At 38.6% G+C, this 18,125-nt stretch overlaps 1 protein-coding gene across 2 annotated transcripts; it reads left to right on the forward strand.

Annotated features, from left to right (window-relative positions):
- The first annotated feature begins 59 nt into the window (after positions 1–59).
- LOC139135336 (ATP-binding cassette sub-family C member 8-like) lies at positions 60–16,219 on the forward strand. Of its 2 annotated transcripts, XM_070702679.1 has the most exons (16): positions 60–172; positions 782–1,010; positions 1,398–1,606; positions 2,881–3,120; positions 3,805–3,962; positions 4,378–4,470; positions 5,002–5,104; positions 6,885–6,998; positions 7,541–7,652; positions 11,144–11,274; positions 12,287–12,365; positions 12,520–12,628; positions 13,133–13,236; positions 13,955–14,088; positions 14,676–14,738; positions 15,404–16,219. In XM_070702679.1, exons 1-16 carry the CDS (start codon positions 101–103, stop codon positions 15,536–15,538), a joined length of 2,085 nt encoding a protein of 694 aa, XP_070558780.1. In that variant the 5' UTR covers positions 60–100; the 3' UTR covers positions 15,539–16,219. The 2 variants fall into 2 exon arrangements, with proteins under 2 accessions (XP_070558780.1, XP_070558781.1); XM_070702680.1 differs by lacking the exon at positions 4,378–4,470.
- Positions 16,220–18,125: the final 1,906 nt, after the last annotated feature.

Genomic DNA, 18,125 nt, shown 5'->3' on the forward strand with positions numbered 1-18,125 from the left:
CTGACAAAGTATTTCTAATTCTTGTTTTATCCTAGGACGATCCCCTTCGGCTCTGGATGTTCACGTTGGTTCACATCTCGTTGAACACGGGATTGTAGACATGCTTGTAAGAGAAGGTAGAACGGTGATCCTAGTTACACACCAACTGCAATATTTACACTTGGCAAACAAGGTAATGTTATGTTGTAACACTTGTCGGACAATTGAAATTGACTTTACAGATGGCCTTTACGACGGTTTAAGAAAACTGGGCGAGTTGGTCTTTCATTGTAGATTTGTGGGTTCTGTTAGAGATAATATTGATACATTGCTCCACGTGCAATTGATTTTGAAAATTGCTTTTAGTTAGCATGAAAAATCTTCAGTACAGTAATGGATCACGCCCCTGAATTCACTCATCTAAATATACCACCATAGCAGGTGTTGACAAGTTCGTCACGAGAAATACAGTTCATGTGTAATGCTGTAATTCCTTTCTTTTACACCAATAGCCGTGTCATGTTCAACTTTTTTTTCAAAATCAAAACTTTTGAACTGTATTTCTAAGATAGTCTTTGTAAAAATAATCTGTAAAATTTACTGAGTTCGGTTTATTTTAATTCTAGAAAACTTGACTGCCTGCTACAGAAGCTTCATGGAGTGTCTGAATCAATGAGAACACCATTACACTTCTGTTGTACCACTGTGTACTGCCTCTCAAATGACTAATACTGTCAGTGCTACGCAAGACAAGATTCGCATTTTTTGAAAGAAACCACTCTCTGTTTCTAACCTAACACAGGTAGTTCTGATGGATGACGGGAAGGTTGGTAAAGAGGGTAATCTTAAAGAAATACAACTACACGACCCGGATCTGTTCGCAGCTTGGCAAGAAACATTGCGTGTACTTTCAGAGTCTGATAGGGACAGCGAATCAGAGGATGAACGTGTTCTCAGTGCAGAAGATGAGAGGCTTGAACTCCGACAACGTGTCTCCAGCAAAGAAACTCAAGAAAAACTATCTGTAAATGGTAACATGCTAACATTCAATACCGGTCAAAACATACCTTTTGATTCACAAACACTTCACAAAGTATGGATGAAAAAAACATCGACTGCTATTCATGTGATTTTCTGGTTTTTCATTTCCAATTATAAATTAGGGCTAGCCCTTCTTGTGTCCAAAATTGCTATTATAGTATACAGGAGTTCCATGCATTCCATGTTTTCTGTCCCAGATTCAGAGTGATAGGGTGACTTTAAACCAAGTTAGACTCGTAAATAATCAAAAGGAAGCAATACAAGACATTCACATATGAAGTAAGAAGCTGTAATTTCATTCTCGTCTATCTTGTTTCTGAACTCCATTCCTACCGACATTGATAATTCTTCATCTAAATATCGCCGTTTTCTTTCAGGTTCCGTTGGTGCACTGATTAAAAAAGAGGAGAGACTGACAGGTTCAGTGTCGTGGAGGGTTTACAGGACGTATGCAAAGGCTGTAAAATATCCACTCGTAGTCCTCATTTTCGCACTTCTTGTTACCCAGGTTTCCTTTTATGCCGCTTCGAATTTCTGGCTTTCTAACTGGTCAGAAGCCGGTGTTGAAATAGGAAATAAAACCCAGGTATGAGACTGAGGTAGAATTGTGTAGCATGCCTCAGTGATACAATCAGAAATAACAGTAAATATTTAGGTAGTAAATAAGAAAGCGAAGGAACCCAAGATCAACAAACGTTCTCAGCAGATCGTGGCATAACTGATAAATCATAGGTGGAGAAGATAAGCGGGCGTGAAGATTACTATGAAAATATTGAACCCCGCTGCTTTTGCAAGTGTTAGCCAAATTAAGAGGGGACATTTGGGTGACGTATGCATGATCTTCCCTCTATGAACCAAATATGCTAAATCATGGAACTCGGGAAAAATCCATGTCCTCATTGTAACCAAGCCTTCTCAAGATACAATAGTGCGTCCCTTTAACTAGAAATACTTTTATTGACCTCTACCTCTGTGTAAATCGTTATGAAGACGAGGCGATCATTTCTTTGAAAAGAACGAGTAAGTCTTTCTACTCGAGTAGTCTAGAGCAATTTTGATCGTTGTAATTGCATTCAACAAGCCCATGTTACACCGTGACGATTTTAACTCACGGTGAGGATATTACAACCATCGTCATCCATATACGTGAACATCAGTGAAATCGATATTTGTCAATGCTCTGCATTCCATCACTGTGTAATAAATAAAAAGGGTTACAGTTTCCATGAACTCCTGGGCTCATAAAAGATTAAACCTCGTATGTACAATGTGTAGTATTTGATATGGATACACTGTACATACATTGTGCAATCTGTTGTGAGACCAAGGGATTGCCCACTGTAGTTATATGCAGACCTCCACAACGCAATGTTGTAAAAAAGTTGAACAACATCGATTTATTGTTGTTCTCATCAGTCCATTCGCGCTATTTGGATGCTACACATTGAAAAATGAATGTAGCTAAACACAGTCCCATACTAATAGACTAAGAATTAAATACCTACTTGCATAAGTTGCAAAGCGGTGCAAAGATTTTGCATATTCAGGCACCATTAGGTCCTAAAATATTATACCAATGAGGTTGGAAGATTCAGGCTTACCAGCAAATAGTCGTCTTCAATGTATTACCCCAGCTGAATGTAGCAGTCCCCATGCTTCAACCAGACACTTCTAGGTCTAAACCTTTTTTTAATAATTATCCTTGAAAGAAACAATATACCGTTATCTCTGATCGTACTAAAATATTTGTGATTATTCATGAAAACATATTTCAAAACCATCGAGTTCTATGCTCCTTTATCAAAACGTTTCAAAATTAGGATTTCATAATATAAATAAGTGAACTACACTCTTTCACAGGGCGAACTCGACGAAGAGTCACGCTACTATCGCATCGGCTACACTGCCTTAACTCTATCTTTCGCTGGCTTTGTGGTCGCTCTATACGCTGCCGAGATCATGTTTTCCATATTGGCTGCAAAACGTATCCATCTTGCTCTGTTACGCAGCATAATCCACGCACCAATGAGGTTCTTCGATACAACTCCAATAGGTCGAATCTTGAACCGCTTCTCCTATGACACAGAGGTCATTGATCAGGTAAGAGTGCTGTTCGCCATGCAACGTCACGATTTCGAAGTTTCAGAATGATCTGTGGAAGAAATACTTCTGAACTTCGACTTCCTCGGTGCAACTGTCGCTTCTGAGAAAATTGCTCCATAACGTACGGACATAAATTTATAGGCATAATCAGTCTACAGTTTATTATTCAGGAAATAAAAAATGAAGTACATGGCTTTTAGCCTACTACAAACGAACATGTCATCTATTTACGTAGGATTCGAAACAAAAAGTTTTTTTACATAATTTACCTCATGTGCATTTACTTGCCTTGTGTACAGCCGAGTGTGTTTCTTATAAATTCGTCAATGTAGCTTGTATCCAGAACAACTGTACTTATCTGGCACGTAAAAGTAAAATTCTACACCAAGGAACCACCAACATGTTACAAGGAATCCCAATATCATCAAGTATCACCGGAAAATTGTCTTGACCATTTAAACAAAGACAAGTTCTACGGTATTGTTTAAAATATAAAGTCTATACGATCACTTAGAGTGTTTTCACAATTTCAGGGTTTTTTCCAATCAGGCTTACATGTTGGATGCCAAATACATATTGACGGTCATGTTCGAGATGCAGTTTATAAAAGTACCATTCAAAACAATTCGATGCTTCTTCCAAAACACATTTTTTCAGTTTTAGCAAATATTTGTGTTTCAGAAACTGTGGTTCGCTATCATGAACGTTCTCGATGTTGCAGCGTCATCTCTGGCCGGTTTGGTTGTTAACGCCATCGTCACACCTGTGTTTATAGCTGCAGTGGCACCCCTGTCTGTAGTATACTTTCTGATCCAAAAATACTCCCTTGCTACGTCCAGGTGAGTTGATAGGAAGTCCCTGCAGTCGGTTTGTCCAAAAAGAACTGCTTTTAAACTGTTTTGTCAAATGTGGTATATGAACAGAGATTAGGACATGAATTTCTTTAGCATATTTCATCAAAAGACTCAACAACAGATGATGATGATGATGATGATGATGATGATGATGATGATAATGATGATGATGATGATGATGATGATGTTGATGATGATGATGATGATGATGATGATTGATTTTTATTTATTAATCTTGATAACTCCGTAGGTTTCGAAAAACCTATTCATAAATATCATTCTATACGGCTTTTCTTTTCCGCTGGGAGTGTACTTACATTTGTAGTCAGGGTGGTTTTGCTTATAAGACTCGCAATTTACTGTTTGTTCGTAATGTTTTGCGTACGGTATATTTTATTAGAGAGCTTCAGCGTTTGGATAATATCACAAGATCGCCCATCTTCGCCCATTTCACGGAGACGTTAGGGGGACTTCCGATCATCAGAGCTTATAGGTATGCTGACTATGTCCGGTCGAGGTGGCCATTCCTACTACCTTGGTCTGGTTAATACTGTAACTTATGTATTGGAGGGAAAGTAATGAAACGTTCCGCCATCGTTTGAATTTACCAGAAGGCCACAGAACGGACAATATATAGCATGAATGAGATGGGACTAACAGGTTTCCTCTTGTTAATTTATTGTATAAAATTGCTTGGCACCAAATGAACCACATATTTGCTCTATATCAGACCTCTGAGGACAAGTTATTGTTTTGGTACCCAGAAAACAAAATGCAGCAGCTGGTCTACACTTTATACGCAACGCATTTACTGGCAACAAGTAACTGCTCTGTTGAAAAGAGCTTTTTAAGGCTAGCAATGCTAGTCTCGATGGACGCCCTAGATATTAAGAAATATCACCTACCTCTTTTTAGTCCTATCGCAGGTTTCCATCGAGACGAGTAAGATGCGATACCGTCTTTTATGCTTTAATCGAAATTCTCACTTGAGGCCTTTTGACAACTGTATATTGTTATTATTCAGAGACGAGCAGCGCTTTCGGAAACGGATACTACAAACCATCGACAGCAATGCTACAGCACGACTCTATTTCCTCGGTACTTACCACTGGTCGGCTATTCGTCTGGTAAGTGTCAGAAACAGCTCTTTATGTCTTTGACAAATTTCCATGCTTGGTAAGGGACCGTTCAGTTTTTACGGCCGGGGGCCGGCAAAATCCAGGGTGGGTCATCGTAAATTTGGAATCCGCAAAGGGGGGTCATCGCTTTTTCACTGGTAGGAAAGGCGAGGGTCACCACATTTTCAAAAACATAATACCAACAATAAAGTTCACTTTATGCCATGGCCATGATCGACCCTCTTTACCGGCGGGCCGCCTTCAGCGGCCCACTACAATAAATATACATTGTGTATTACCCATGACCCTCTTAACGGGCAGACGCCTTTGGCGGCCCACTCCAATTAAGTTTACTTCATGCAATGGCCATGATCGACCCTCTCTACTGGCGGGCCGGCGGCGGCGGCCCACTACAATAAATTGACTTTATGTAATACCCCACGGCAATCTTACCGTAACATTCCCAATTGAAGCCGCAGCTTGTATTAGAAACATTTTTGAGGGACCCCTGGGATCACGCACTGAATAATGGTAATGGCCGCGCGCCTTCAGCGGCCCTGTCCAGTAAAGTCTACTTTATGCAATAGCCATGATCGACCCTCTTTACCGGCGTGCCACCTTTGGTGGCCCACTAGAATCAAGTTGACTTTACGTAATGGCCCATGACCCTCTTACCCGGAGGGCTGCCTTTGGCGAACCACTCCAATAAAGTTTACTTTATACAATGGCCATGGACATGAGTTGTCTATGGAAATGAAGTTAAAAATTGCCTTACAGTCGTCCTAATTAACAGACGTTTCAATGGATGTGGCTGAGAAGTTTGTGCACTGGCATCTCTGCTACACGAATAAAGTGCGCCTTGTACCGGAGTTCAAATCCAAACCATGCAGGTAAATTTGACATATGGGTTTTGGTTATTTTTCAGGGGGGGGGGGTCATCAATTTTTTTCGTCTGACAAAGGGGGGCATCTTCTTTTCACAAAAAATGCAGGGGGCTCTATATTTTTTTGAACACCGGCGACAAGATTTTGCCGCGCCCCCCCCCCAGGCCGTAAAAACTGAACGCTCCCTAAGTAGTCACATACGCCTACAAAACTTTTTGTCATTTAAAAGATCCACCTTTATTTGATAATCGTCGACGACACGAACTCTTCACTGTAAAAGAGGATTAAAGTTTAAACTTTAAGATTTCATGCTGACAGTCTCTCTGCATGCGACAACCAACTGGTGCGGGAACCTTAAGTACGCTTACCAACCACAATCTGACTTCAACGAGCGAAAAATTAGAGTGTTTCGTATTTTAGAGACCCGAACAGCAATTTCAGCTCTTTTTAGCCTTAGATTATAAGTGTCTTATAGAAGTAGTCACTTTTCGAACACTTTCACTTATTTTTCTTCACATGCGCTTTTAAGCACATGCGATTCTGAAAATGGTTCCGACTGGAAGAACTCTCAAGAATTACCATCAACCTTTGAACCGTTTGTCGCTCGACACAGCAATTCATGCCCATCGTCAAAATATATCATTTTGATTTTAAGAAAACAGATAAGAATTGACACCCAGTAGAAATACGCACGAAACGGAAATTCAAGCAGGAAGGACTAACTTGCTCGGGGCATATAAAAACTTACTAGAGATTAAAGTGACATCCTTTCCCCGCTAAATGTATCGCTATCTAACAGTCATAACTCCTTATCCTGCGGCATCAAAAGGTTTATAACGACTTTGACTACATCGCATAATAAGTGTGTATCAACGATCGCTAAGTCTATTATTTTGCTTTGGCAGGATCTTGTCTCATCTGTGGTGATTTTAATTTCTGGATTAGGATCATTAATCAGCTGTGTACAAGGACTGATTCAACCAAGCTGGGTTGGATTGGCACTCAACTATGCGTTGGTGGTAAGAACATCCTGGACGTTTACTTTATTTGCATAATTTCATGGCCCAGCTGCTCGACAACAATCTTATTTGAACAAGCCAACCAAATGAATTCTTGTAAACTTTTCAACATGCATTGGATGATCATCACTCAATTGTATCCAGGGTATTGTATATTATGTTACAGCTTTGTCAATACCAGTGAATTTTGTGATGGCATCCCCAAAGATTATACTTACCATGTACCCGATTGTCGAGTATATGGCCCCAGATTTCCATCATCTACAGTTTCCAAATCATTGCAAAAACTCTAAGAAACAGCAATAATGTACCCCTCCTGATCCAAGGTGGACCCAAAACATGTTGCACTCAATAAGTTACTCTTCTCTGCCTCGTACATAATGTTGTGAAAAGTTTCCTTTCGTCCACCATGGTCTAGGAAGAGGGTACAGTTCTGGTATTATTTGAAGTTTTGGCATCGCCCGGGAAATTGAAGACGTGGAAATTGTTTTAAATGAATTGCCTCATACCACTCATTCCATTCTTGTCAATACTTACAATAGATGTGTGCAGAATTGAACTGGATGCTGAGAATGTTCGCGGAATGTGAAACGAGTATGAATGCGCTGGAAAGGGTGGAGCACTATACAAATATCCAACCAGAGGAATACAGAGGTAGTGTTCCATGTATTTGTATTTTCTTTTCATGAAGGCAGGACATTAACAATATTCAAGAGAAACACAAAGTTCATTAGACTTGCTGTTAAAATACACAGTCCGTTCTGCACATTGCCTTAAGCTCAATGTAATCAAAGTGTGTTAAATATTGCAGGCAGATTTACTATATTAGAGTTGTTCTGATTAAAAAAATGAAAGCACAACAAATGGAGTTAATGTCGCGGCAATGTCTACCTATCTTTCTATCTATCTGTCTGAGACTGTATATGCGATATTTCAAGAACCGCTCATTAGATCGCGAAATGTGCCACACAGATGTAATTTGCAAATTGTGAAATCTGATTAGTTTATGATCTGCGTGGCTTGCATGCTTAATGAGCATTAATTTTGTATAATTATTGAGTTCAGCAGATTAGGCGATATTTCAACAATCACTTCTTCGATTTAAATAATATTTGAATTACAAATGCAATACGGTAATGGCCACAACTGATTGGAGTTTGGTTGGCATGGTTTGCATTGTCATAGGTTATTTGCATTATAAGTGAGTTCAGTCGTACCACAATAATTCAACAATGGCTGCATAAAATGTGATGAAACATAACACAGCCATATCTTATGAACTTGCTCACATATGTTAATGATTGAACGATATGGCAGATTGCAAGGTCGAGTGGAATTTTTATGACAATGGCATTGCTCATTTGCATATTTAATGAACTTTCCTAATTGGGGATATATCTCTGGATTGACATGACCGAAGTTGACGAAACATGCCATGTACATTGAAGATACTATGTTATAACATAATGATAGTCATTTAGAGTTTTCACTCTGCAAATTACTGCTTTACATATTTAACGAACTTGTCTAATTATGCAGTTATCTCTGGATTTACTCGGACGAAGTTGACGAAACTTGCCATGGACATTGCAGATACTATGATATAACATAAGTGGATGTAATTTATCATTTCAAAAGAGCAAACTTTTCTCATTTCACATTAGCAACTGTGATATATCTCTGGATTTACTCCACCAAATTTAACGAAACTTGCTATGCACATTCCAGCTACCTTAATTTCATGTTAATGAAAGTCATATAGCGTTTGACATCAGCAGATACTAATCTGCATATGTAACGATCTTCGCTAATTCGGGATATATTTCTGGATTGACAAGACCTAATTTAGAAAACTTGCTATGTATATTAAAGCTACTATGGTATAGCATTAGGGAAGGTCATTTATTATTTTTGCATCAGCAAATTACTAATTTACATATTATACTAACACTTTCAATTTCGCACATTTAACTGGAAGGACTAGATCAAATTTAATGAAACATACATACTGATGAAACTATGATATAGTAGAGATGAACGATATTTTGCAGATTTCCTTCAGCTAATTGGTGATTTGCATATTTTAAAACTCTTACTGATGGGGGTTCATAAAACTGAAAGGACATGATGTAGGCGGATAAAACTTATAAAGTATATTGATTTTACAATCATATAACAGAAGTTAAAAAGATCTAACATCTTTTGTGTTACCCATTCAGTAATTTACATACTTGCTAAAGTGTTCGAATTATTTATGTTTAGCTGGAAGCACTTGACCAAAATATGTGAAAGTACTGTGAAAATCACTGATAAAGATGTACAATAGTTCTGAAAGGCATTGTAGATTTTTAGATTTTCACTCTGAATGGCATTGTAGATTTTTAGATTTTCACATCGTCTAATTTGCACATTAAATGACCTATCGAAATTTGGCATATTAAACTTGAAGGAGTTAAAGGGAAATAAACTTGCTATATAATGTGGTGATACCATGATATCACGACAGAAAAAAATAAAATTTTCGTTTCAGCTTATTACTAATTTTCATACATATATCAATTTCAAATCAATCTATACTTATTGAATTCTGCTCGTGACATTGATCATACAAATTTTAATGAAGTGGTATACTCGCAGCAATAATGTCAGAGAAAATGCCAATGTACTGACAATTGCAACATAAGGGAGCGTTCAGTTTTTACGGCCTGGGGGGCCGGCAAAATCTTGTCGCCGATGTTCAAAAAAATATAGACCCCCCCTGCATTTTTGTGAAAAAAAGATGACCCCCCCCCCTTTGTCAGACGAAAAAAATTGATGACCCCCTGAAAAATAACCAAAACCAATATGTCAAATTTACCCGCATGGTTTGGATTTGAACTCCGGTACGCGGCGCACTTTATTCGTGTAGCAGAGATGCCAGTGCACAAACTTCTCAGTCACATCCATTCAAACGTCTGTTAATTAGGACGACTGTAAGGCAATTTTAAACTTCATTTCCATAGACAACCCATGTCCATGGACATTGTATAAAGTAAACTTTATTGGAGTGGTTCATCAAAGGCAGCCCTCCGGTTAAGAGGGTCATGGGCCATTACTTAAAGTCAACTTGATTCTAGTGGGCCAACAAAGGTGGTAAAGAGGGTCGATCATGGCTATTGCATAAAGTAGACTTTACTGGACAGGGCCGCTGAAGGCGCGCGGCCATTACCATTATTCAGTGCGTGATCCCTGGGGTCCCTCAAAAATGTTTCTAATACAAGCCGGGGCTTCAATTGGGAATTTTACGGTAAGATTGCTGTGGGGTATTACATAAAGTCAATTTATTGTAGTGGGCCGCCGCCGCCGGCCCGCCAGTAAAGAGGGTCGATCATGGCCATTGCATGAAGTAAACTTAATTGGAGTGGGCCGCCAAAGGCGTCTGCCCGTTAAGAGGGTCATGGGTAATATATAATGTATATTTATTGTAGTGGGCCGCTGAAGGCGGGCCGCCGGTAAAGAGGGTCGATCATGGCCATGGCATAAAGTGAACTTTATTGTTGGTATTATGTTTTTGAAAATGTGGTGATCCCCCCCCTTTCCTACCAGTGAAAAAGCAATGACCCCCCTTTGCGGATTCCAAAATTACGATGACCCCCCCCCCCTGGATTTTGCCGCCCCCCCCGGCCGTAAAAACTGAACGGTCCCTAAAATGAAACAGGCGAGCATTTTCAGTTCATATCTGGTTTTGGTATTGTTGTTTGCTGTATCATCCATCTTTCCTGAGTGTACACTAAGTTTTTTAAACACCCCTTTTTATTCCACCACGGTTCATGTATGTTTGAGGCGCACTGTAATTAATTGAATTCGAATCTAGAGGACACGGAGGGTGAAGTGACACGCCATATATTGGGTATCACAAATGTGCTTTTAAATGCGGAGTAGACCAGGATACTGACATTGTTACGTGGAACACAATTGTTGAATAAATCATAAAGAGGTTCAGTCGGTTGGGCTTTAAATGTGCTTCATTTGCTATGAAAGAGACGTTTGAATCACAAAATATATTACTGGTATGTAGGCGTCAATACGTAATTTTACGTAGTTTTTTTTCAATATGCAAACTATATGTGACTTTTCTCATTAATCTTTACTTTGAACCTCAAAAGGGACATACACCCCTTCACCTGGCTGGCCAGACAAGGGAAATATCCGATTTGAGGATGTCTCCGTAAGATATGCAGCTGATCAAGAACCCGTTTTAAAAGATATCAATGTTGATTTCAAAGGCGGTGAAAAGGTAACCTTAAAATGTCTAGAAACTTGTCGTAATTTTTAAGTAGTTAATGCACAAACTAAAGTGACGCATATATACACATCGTTCACATTTCGCATCTATACAATACATAAGTAACAAAAGACCGCCGAGAAAAGTTCAAAAGGTGGTACTTGGGCTATTACGCAGTCTCTTTTAGGGAAAGACACACACAACCAAAGCCTGATAATGACGAACATGTAATAGGTCGAGTAATAAAGAGAAAACAATGAACAGCAAAGGACGACGTGTTTAAATGAAGTTTATCAGAAGGAACTTGCATGACTTTGTCACGAAGATTGTAAGTTTTGAAACCATTTGCTTCGTGTATTAAAATTTGTTCAACGAAGTGTTTTCAACTTGAATGCCATTTACATGTAAAGAGCCGTCAGCTGTAACTTAATTGGGAATTTTTTTACACATTTGCATGTCTTTCTAAATGTCACCGACAATCAACACATTTGAACATAGCAAATGATGTCGTTCAGTAAGGAAGAGATAAGAGTTGTGAATTTCACCCCTGCTTTATACCATGATGTATCACTGAAAATTTTGGAGGGAGCGAACAAGATTGGCATCTAAACGATCGAATTACAACATTTTTAACATAATCATCAGCAAAAACGACGTTACGTGTATTAGATGACTACGCTGTTAAAATTATGAAAATATTAGTTCTTCAGCACGCCGAGTATATTCTTTCTACATACAAGACATCTCACAAATACAGCCTGCAATGTAAATGTATGTAAGTGTAGACAACATTCATTTCTTATACAAAAGAATACGCGATCTTCCCATGCATGCATCGTGCAGTAAGTGTTTAATGGGATAAATACAGGGCATTTCATAATGCTTGAGAGTTGAGAGGTATGGTTCTACTTCAGGTTACTAAAACAAGTCATATACACATTGTCCGTGTAATGATTTGACATTTTTTGGAGATTTTGTCGACTTGCACTTGATAGTGGATTTGATGACTCTGTAATTTTTACAGATTGGAATCTGTGGCAGGACTGGCAGTGGAAAGTCATCACTAACCCTGGCGCTGTTCAGGATCATCGACACTTTCAAAGGTATTGGACTATTCGGATCTCAATGTTTCTCTGATTTTGCTTGTAGTCGGAAAGAGAAGAAAAATCCATGGAAAACAAAAGAGCGAAAATAAAAATGCGAAAGAATCCTGTCCTGATTTATGTTCGTTTCCTTGTATGTTGCTATTCTTTTCAGGACGCATTATAATCGATGGGATTGACATCAGCCGCGTGCCTTTGTTGACACTTCGTGAGAGACTCGTCATCATACCGCAAGACCCAGTGCTCTTCGCCGGAACGATCAGGTAAATGAAGGTAGTATGCGCCTCTATAGTGAAATACAAACTTTAGATCAAACTTTACTCGAGGAATAGTTCAACCATTTTCTTAAAATTAGGGGTAACTGTGCAAATATTAATACTAGAGAAACAAATTACCCAAGATTTACCGAGATTTGAAATTCAAAATGGCCGTACATTCCGACGTTAACTCTATAGGGGAAAATATTTTTTTTTTATTTTCGAAAAATTAAGACGGTGAAAGATGTTTTTACACTACGAGCTTTGTGTATCAGAAAAAATTGTTAAAGTTTCAGAGTCCGAGTATCTGTCCCCGAGGCGCATTCTACCTTAAAAATCAAAACAGCTTTTAAATAGTAACTGACGGCCGAGTGGCAGAACAATTACAATATGAATGGAAATGACTCTAAATGCACGAATTTTGCACGAATTTTTAGCTTTGTTCCATTTGCCTGAGACTTTACTCATTTATTTGTAGCTAACGTATGTAACCACTTCTTTTCCTCAAAGGTTTAACCTTGATCCTGAGTACAAGAAAACTGACGATGAAATATGGGAAGCTTTAGAAGTAGCTCAGTTGAAAGGGATTGTTGCCGAACTTGACAATCGACTAGGTGAGCTCGGCATTTGTTATTGACCATGAAAACAGTCATGCAAGTCCACATAGAATGATTATCCTTTCATATGAGATATTAATGTTATCAATAGTGGTAGAACACAGCCCTTGTAGTTAGACCAAAGCTTTGTGTGAATCACCCATCAGACCAGGAGAAAACTCACTGAACAAAACGCACTTTATCCGCTATTTCCTATCGCCAGGAAAGAAACATAAAGAATTAATCTGTCGCGATTATGACAAAGTACATAACTTAAGGGGAAGTCATTTTTACCTGACTTTACTTATTTCAGTCAGTTCTGGCAAGTCCTTGTTCGTTATTTATTGTGACTAATAGTTAATGCTGCGTTATTCCATGATGCAGCTCGCCACTGGTAAGTACTAAAGATGTCGTAGAGGGCGTGATTTCCATGATTGGTGGGTACTTAGGTTGCAGTCTAATTTACTGACAGGTTATATATTTTTGGCTCGTTATTGCTCGCTATTGGCGCGTTCTAACTAGTTCAAGCTCGATAATGCTGGTTACTGCTCGTGTCTGGTCGTTATGACTAGTCACTTGCTCTACAAGCTCCCATAACTTGAGACAACATTTTATCGATTCCATACAGTAATCGATACTGACTAGTAATATACACTTCATCTATATACCATTTATCCTTACAATAATAATACTGACGCCATATTTGTTTGATGCTGATTTTTTCCTAAACTTTAAGACTCAGATGTCTCAGAAGAAGGCGATAATTTCAGTGTTGGTCAGAGACAGCTCTTCTGCCTTGCCAGGGCGTTTCTTAGGAATGCCAAGATTCTTGTCATGGACGAAGCCACTGCATCGATCGATGTTAAGACGGTCAGTATCTCTTTGAAGGAAAGATGACCGCAAACGTCAATAAGAGTCACATAGTCTCATTGCTATCATTTTATGGTATACACATGCTTAATATCACCAGCAAATATCGACAAAGATCCGATATATCTTAATTTTTATGGGTTAAATTTCTCGGTAGTATCCCTATGTCGTTGTGTCATTCAGTCGATACACACACCATAGTGCATGCCGGGTGGGATGGTGGGATCAGGCTGTTTCCATGGCGCTAGGGCATCGTCTGGTGAATTGATGCTATGATTAATTTGGCATAATCTCTTTCTCAGTACAACTATTTATGAAAAAAAAAATAAGGTGACGCAACAACTTCTCTTCATTTCCCATAAGGTTCGCCATCGTAAATCTTTATAGGTAACTCTGTGTGATATTTTGTAGTCGAGGTTGTTTTTACTAATAATACGAACTTCCAAAAGAAAAAATCTGATCAATGACAAAACATTTGCATTTTATTTTGTATATTGATACATCTTAAAATACGTTTGTATACCTGTGAACTTTGATAATGTCCATGTTTTGTTGTGCCTACATAATAATAATTGGTTTTTGTTTAGGACGCGATATTACAAAGTGTCATATCCACCGCCTTCGCAGACAGGACAGTGTTAACTATCGCTGTAAGTAGTGGAATTTGAATTTCTCGTTTTCTCTCGATGAAGGCATTTCAGCATTCGTTAATGATCACAATCACTGACAAAAGATCACCAGTGACCATTTTTATGAATGTGTGTTTTGACAGCAGTTTTAATGCAAGAGATTACGGCAATGTCAAAAGGTCACATCTTAATTGCGTGACTTTACAGATCAAAAGCTATCGATTGATACATATAACACACGGACTATATTATATTCAGGAAAAATCAATACTCTGTACATTGTCGGCAAAACTGAAAAAAACGTATATTTTTGCCCTAAATACTCATGCGACCCTGTGCTTGAGGAATTGAAAATTGTGTGCGACTTTCTGACTCGACTCTTATTGCACCTCCTGATCTGTCAAGTTTTCCTTTGAGAGATTTAAAAACGCTGTCCAAAATAGCGCCATTTAAATTTTAAATGTATAATTATGAGTGCATTTTCAAAGGAAAATTCTGAAAGTAATTTGGAAAAAAATATCCGTAGATTATTTTCACAGGTATTGGACCGAACGATAAGTGTGCGAACTAAAGTCTCTTCTGAAAAATATTACCTCCTTTGTACAAATTTTATGAATGATTTCGATGTGCAGTTTTAAGACTCGGTCAGTTTAAAAGTAAGTGATATCTTGTGTCCTGATTTCTAGCACCGCATATCAACTATTCTGGACTCAGACAGCGTATTGGTGTTGAGTGAAGGTAAAGTCGTTGAATTTGGTTCGCCGAAGAAGTTACAAAATCAAGACGGCAGTGAATTCGCTTCTTTGGTCAAGAAGCGTTGATGTCAACATTTCCCAATCGATTCCGTTAACGTGTTCAATATTAATCAGCTTTATTCCAATCAAATATATTCTTGGATATTTTCACGGGATTGTCTTTGTGTTGTTACCTGGACAATTAAATAAGCTCGGCGATGTGACGTCATACTTTTTGTATCAGTGCCAATTTTACGCTAAAGGCAGATAACTTTCATGGGTTACGAGAAAAAGAAAAGACAAGCATCCATTTATTCACCATGTCTTCTCTTCCTGACGGACAGTTAAGACGTTGGTACTTTAGATGAGATTATTTAGAGTAAATGTACTATTACAGGCATATTTCTCAGGAGCGAAATACACCTGTCCATTTCTTTGCCTGAGTGTGACTCCTTTCACAATTTTATATTTTCCCATAATCAGAATGAAAACATTTAGTATTAATATGTTAACGTTTGTGATTTTCATCATGAATGATATAAAAAATTTCTTGTTGTAATACTTTTTTCAATGACGCATTGGCATGGTAATTCACGAATCAAATGTTTCTGTTATTAGTGACGTGGTTTTCTGCTGGGAAGGCTGCAGAATGAACAGAATTTTATCCACAAATTTTGGCGCTAAGACAAAACAGCGAATGCCAACAGAATCTCCAATCATGATGCTTTTACGCTGCAAATAAAGAAATCAATGGTTTTAACACCTCAAGTGCCTTTGACTTCGTCGTTTGTTCTGTAGTCACCACCAAATGCACTGGACAAATTAGGTATCCACCTTGAAATCTTGCAGGTCATCACTAAGATACGCACATTTCCGTCGTCTTCGACATATTTTCAAAATAAAATAAAGTGTGTATTATACATTTTCCCATTAAGCAGCAGTTTTTTACTCTCCAACGATCTTGAGATTTTTCGGCAAAGGTAGCAAAGCTGACAAATTTTTCACCCTACATATTTGATTTCAGTCTTTTGATTTACCATCACACCTCCAATATTCGAACCTTTCATTTCTTCGTGAAAATTGAGTTTCGTCCTTTCACAGGTATTTACTCGGTAACTTCACTTGCATAGCGTACTGACACGACGAGACAACAGAAATGGAGGCCAGGTGAGCTATTGCAGAGCGCCCCCAAGTGGTGAATGTCCAGTGGCAGTTATGCAAAGGTGCCTGTGGAAGGGGCGTGAGTGCTTAGCTCACTTGTACGTGTTTTCTTCATCTCTATGTGGTTCCCAGGGGAGTTGTATCAGCTGGTGAGATAACTACTACCACCAACAAACAAATAATGTACAAATGCCAAACTAAGAAATTAGGTCACTTATATTATCAACGCCCCCACATCTCTCTCTCTCTCTCTCTCTCTCTCTCTCTCTCTCTCTCTCTCTCTCTCTCATATAAAATCTAATACAATGACACTCAACCCCAAATTAAATTATAACTAAAAGGCCTTCAATTGGTGCAAACCCATGATGTTGAGACGGTCAGTGCAGACGACAAACCTAGTGGAGCTCTGAGGAATATTAGCGGGCATTAAAATAACCAGTATTGATGTAAACCCAAAGCTATGATTGAACATTTCGTCAACTCAATATATAGAGTGACAATGATAAAACAGTCAGTTGACAACATTTGACAAACCAACCAAGAAGCTTCCAAAATAATAAGTTCGTGCAACCTTCCAATGAGCATTTTGAAAAAGTATAGAATTGAGAAATTTAAGACGCGGGCCGTTGGCCGACATGCAGAGGCAATTAGCTGCAGCCGAAAATAGAAAGTGCCCGGTGTTTCACAGATGTGGCAACTTTCAGATTGCTACATCTGTGAAACCTGCGGGCATAATACATTACAAACGTCAGATGGCTGACTTCTGTAAGCTTCATTCACTACGAAAACGATTGAAAACGTCACTTTCGAAGAGTTGACATAATTCACATCAATGGCAAAGGGTCATTTTTTCCCGTATATATGCTCTCATGTGCATCCACAAGCGAGCATAAATTTCTCGATTATAACCTCCCCTCCCTCCGAACCGTTAAGTTGGGGTATATGGTTCAACCTTGAATAAGCATTGCATGTACTTTTTGCAAAGGAGAACACGATACGACGGTTACAATGTAAAGCGATGTCAGAGAATAGTAGCACACTAGCCGAGCTAACATGGACATTCTGGCAACTGTCCAATTTGCAAAGGATTAAATTCTGTGGGACCACCAAGAGATATTACCAACGTGACAAAAGATAGCATTCTTGTTATTGTAATCGTAATTCATTTTAAACTTCCTGGAACGGAGTATTACTTGAAACCTTTGAAAAATCAAGTGGGCATGCACGGTGGGCCGCAAACTTTAACATATGCGAGGGATATTTACACGATTTTTAAAGATTAGAACTGCGATTTAACTTGGGCATGACGCAGATCATGCGTAGGCCTATAACTTCACTTCACATAAAATTTATGACACAATTGAAAGAGAGTCACTTTTACTTTTACGTATGGTTCTTCAAAATTAGTGTCACCGATCTGTGGTATTCCACAATAAATAGGTCAATCAGGTCATCGAATAGCGCCACCTAGAGGCTACTATTAAATATCGCGACCGAAGTAATGGGCAACATT

Source organism: Ptychodera flava, chromosome 6 (genome assembly GCF_041260155.1).
Source record: "Ptychodera flava strain L36383 chromosome 6, AS_Pfla_20210202, whole genome shotgun sequence".
Lineage (NCBI taxonomy): Eukaryota > Metazoa > Hemichordata > Enteropneusta > Ptychoderidae > Ptychodera > Ptychodera flava.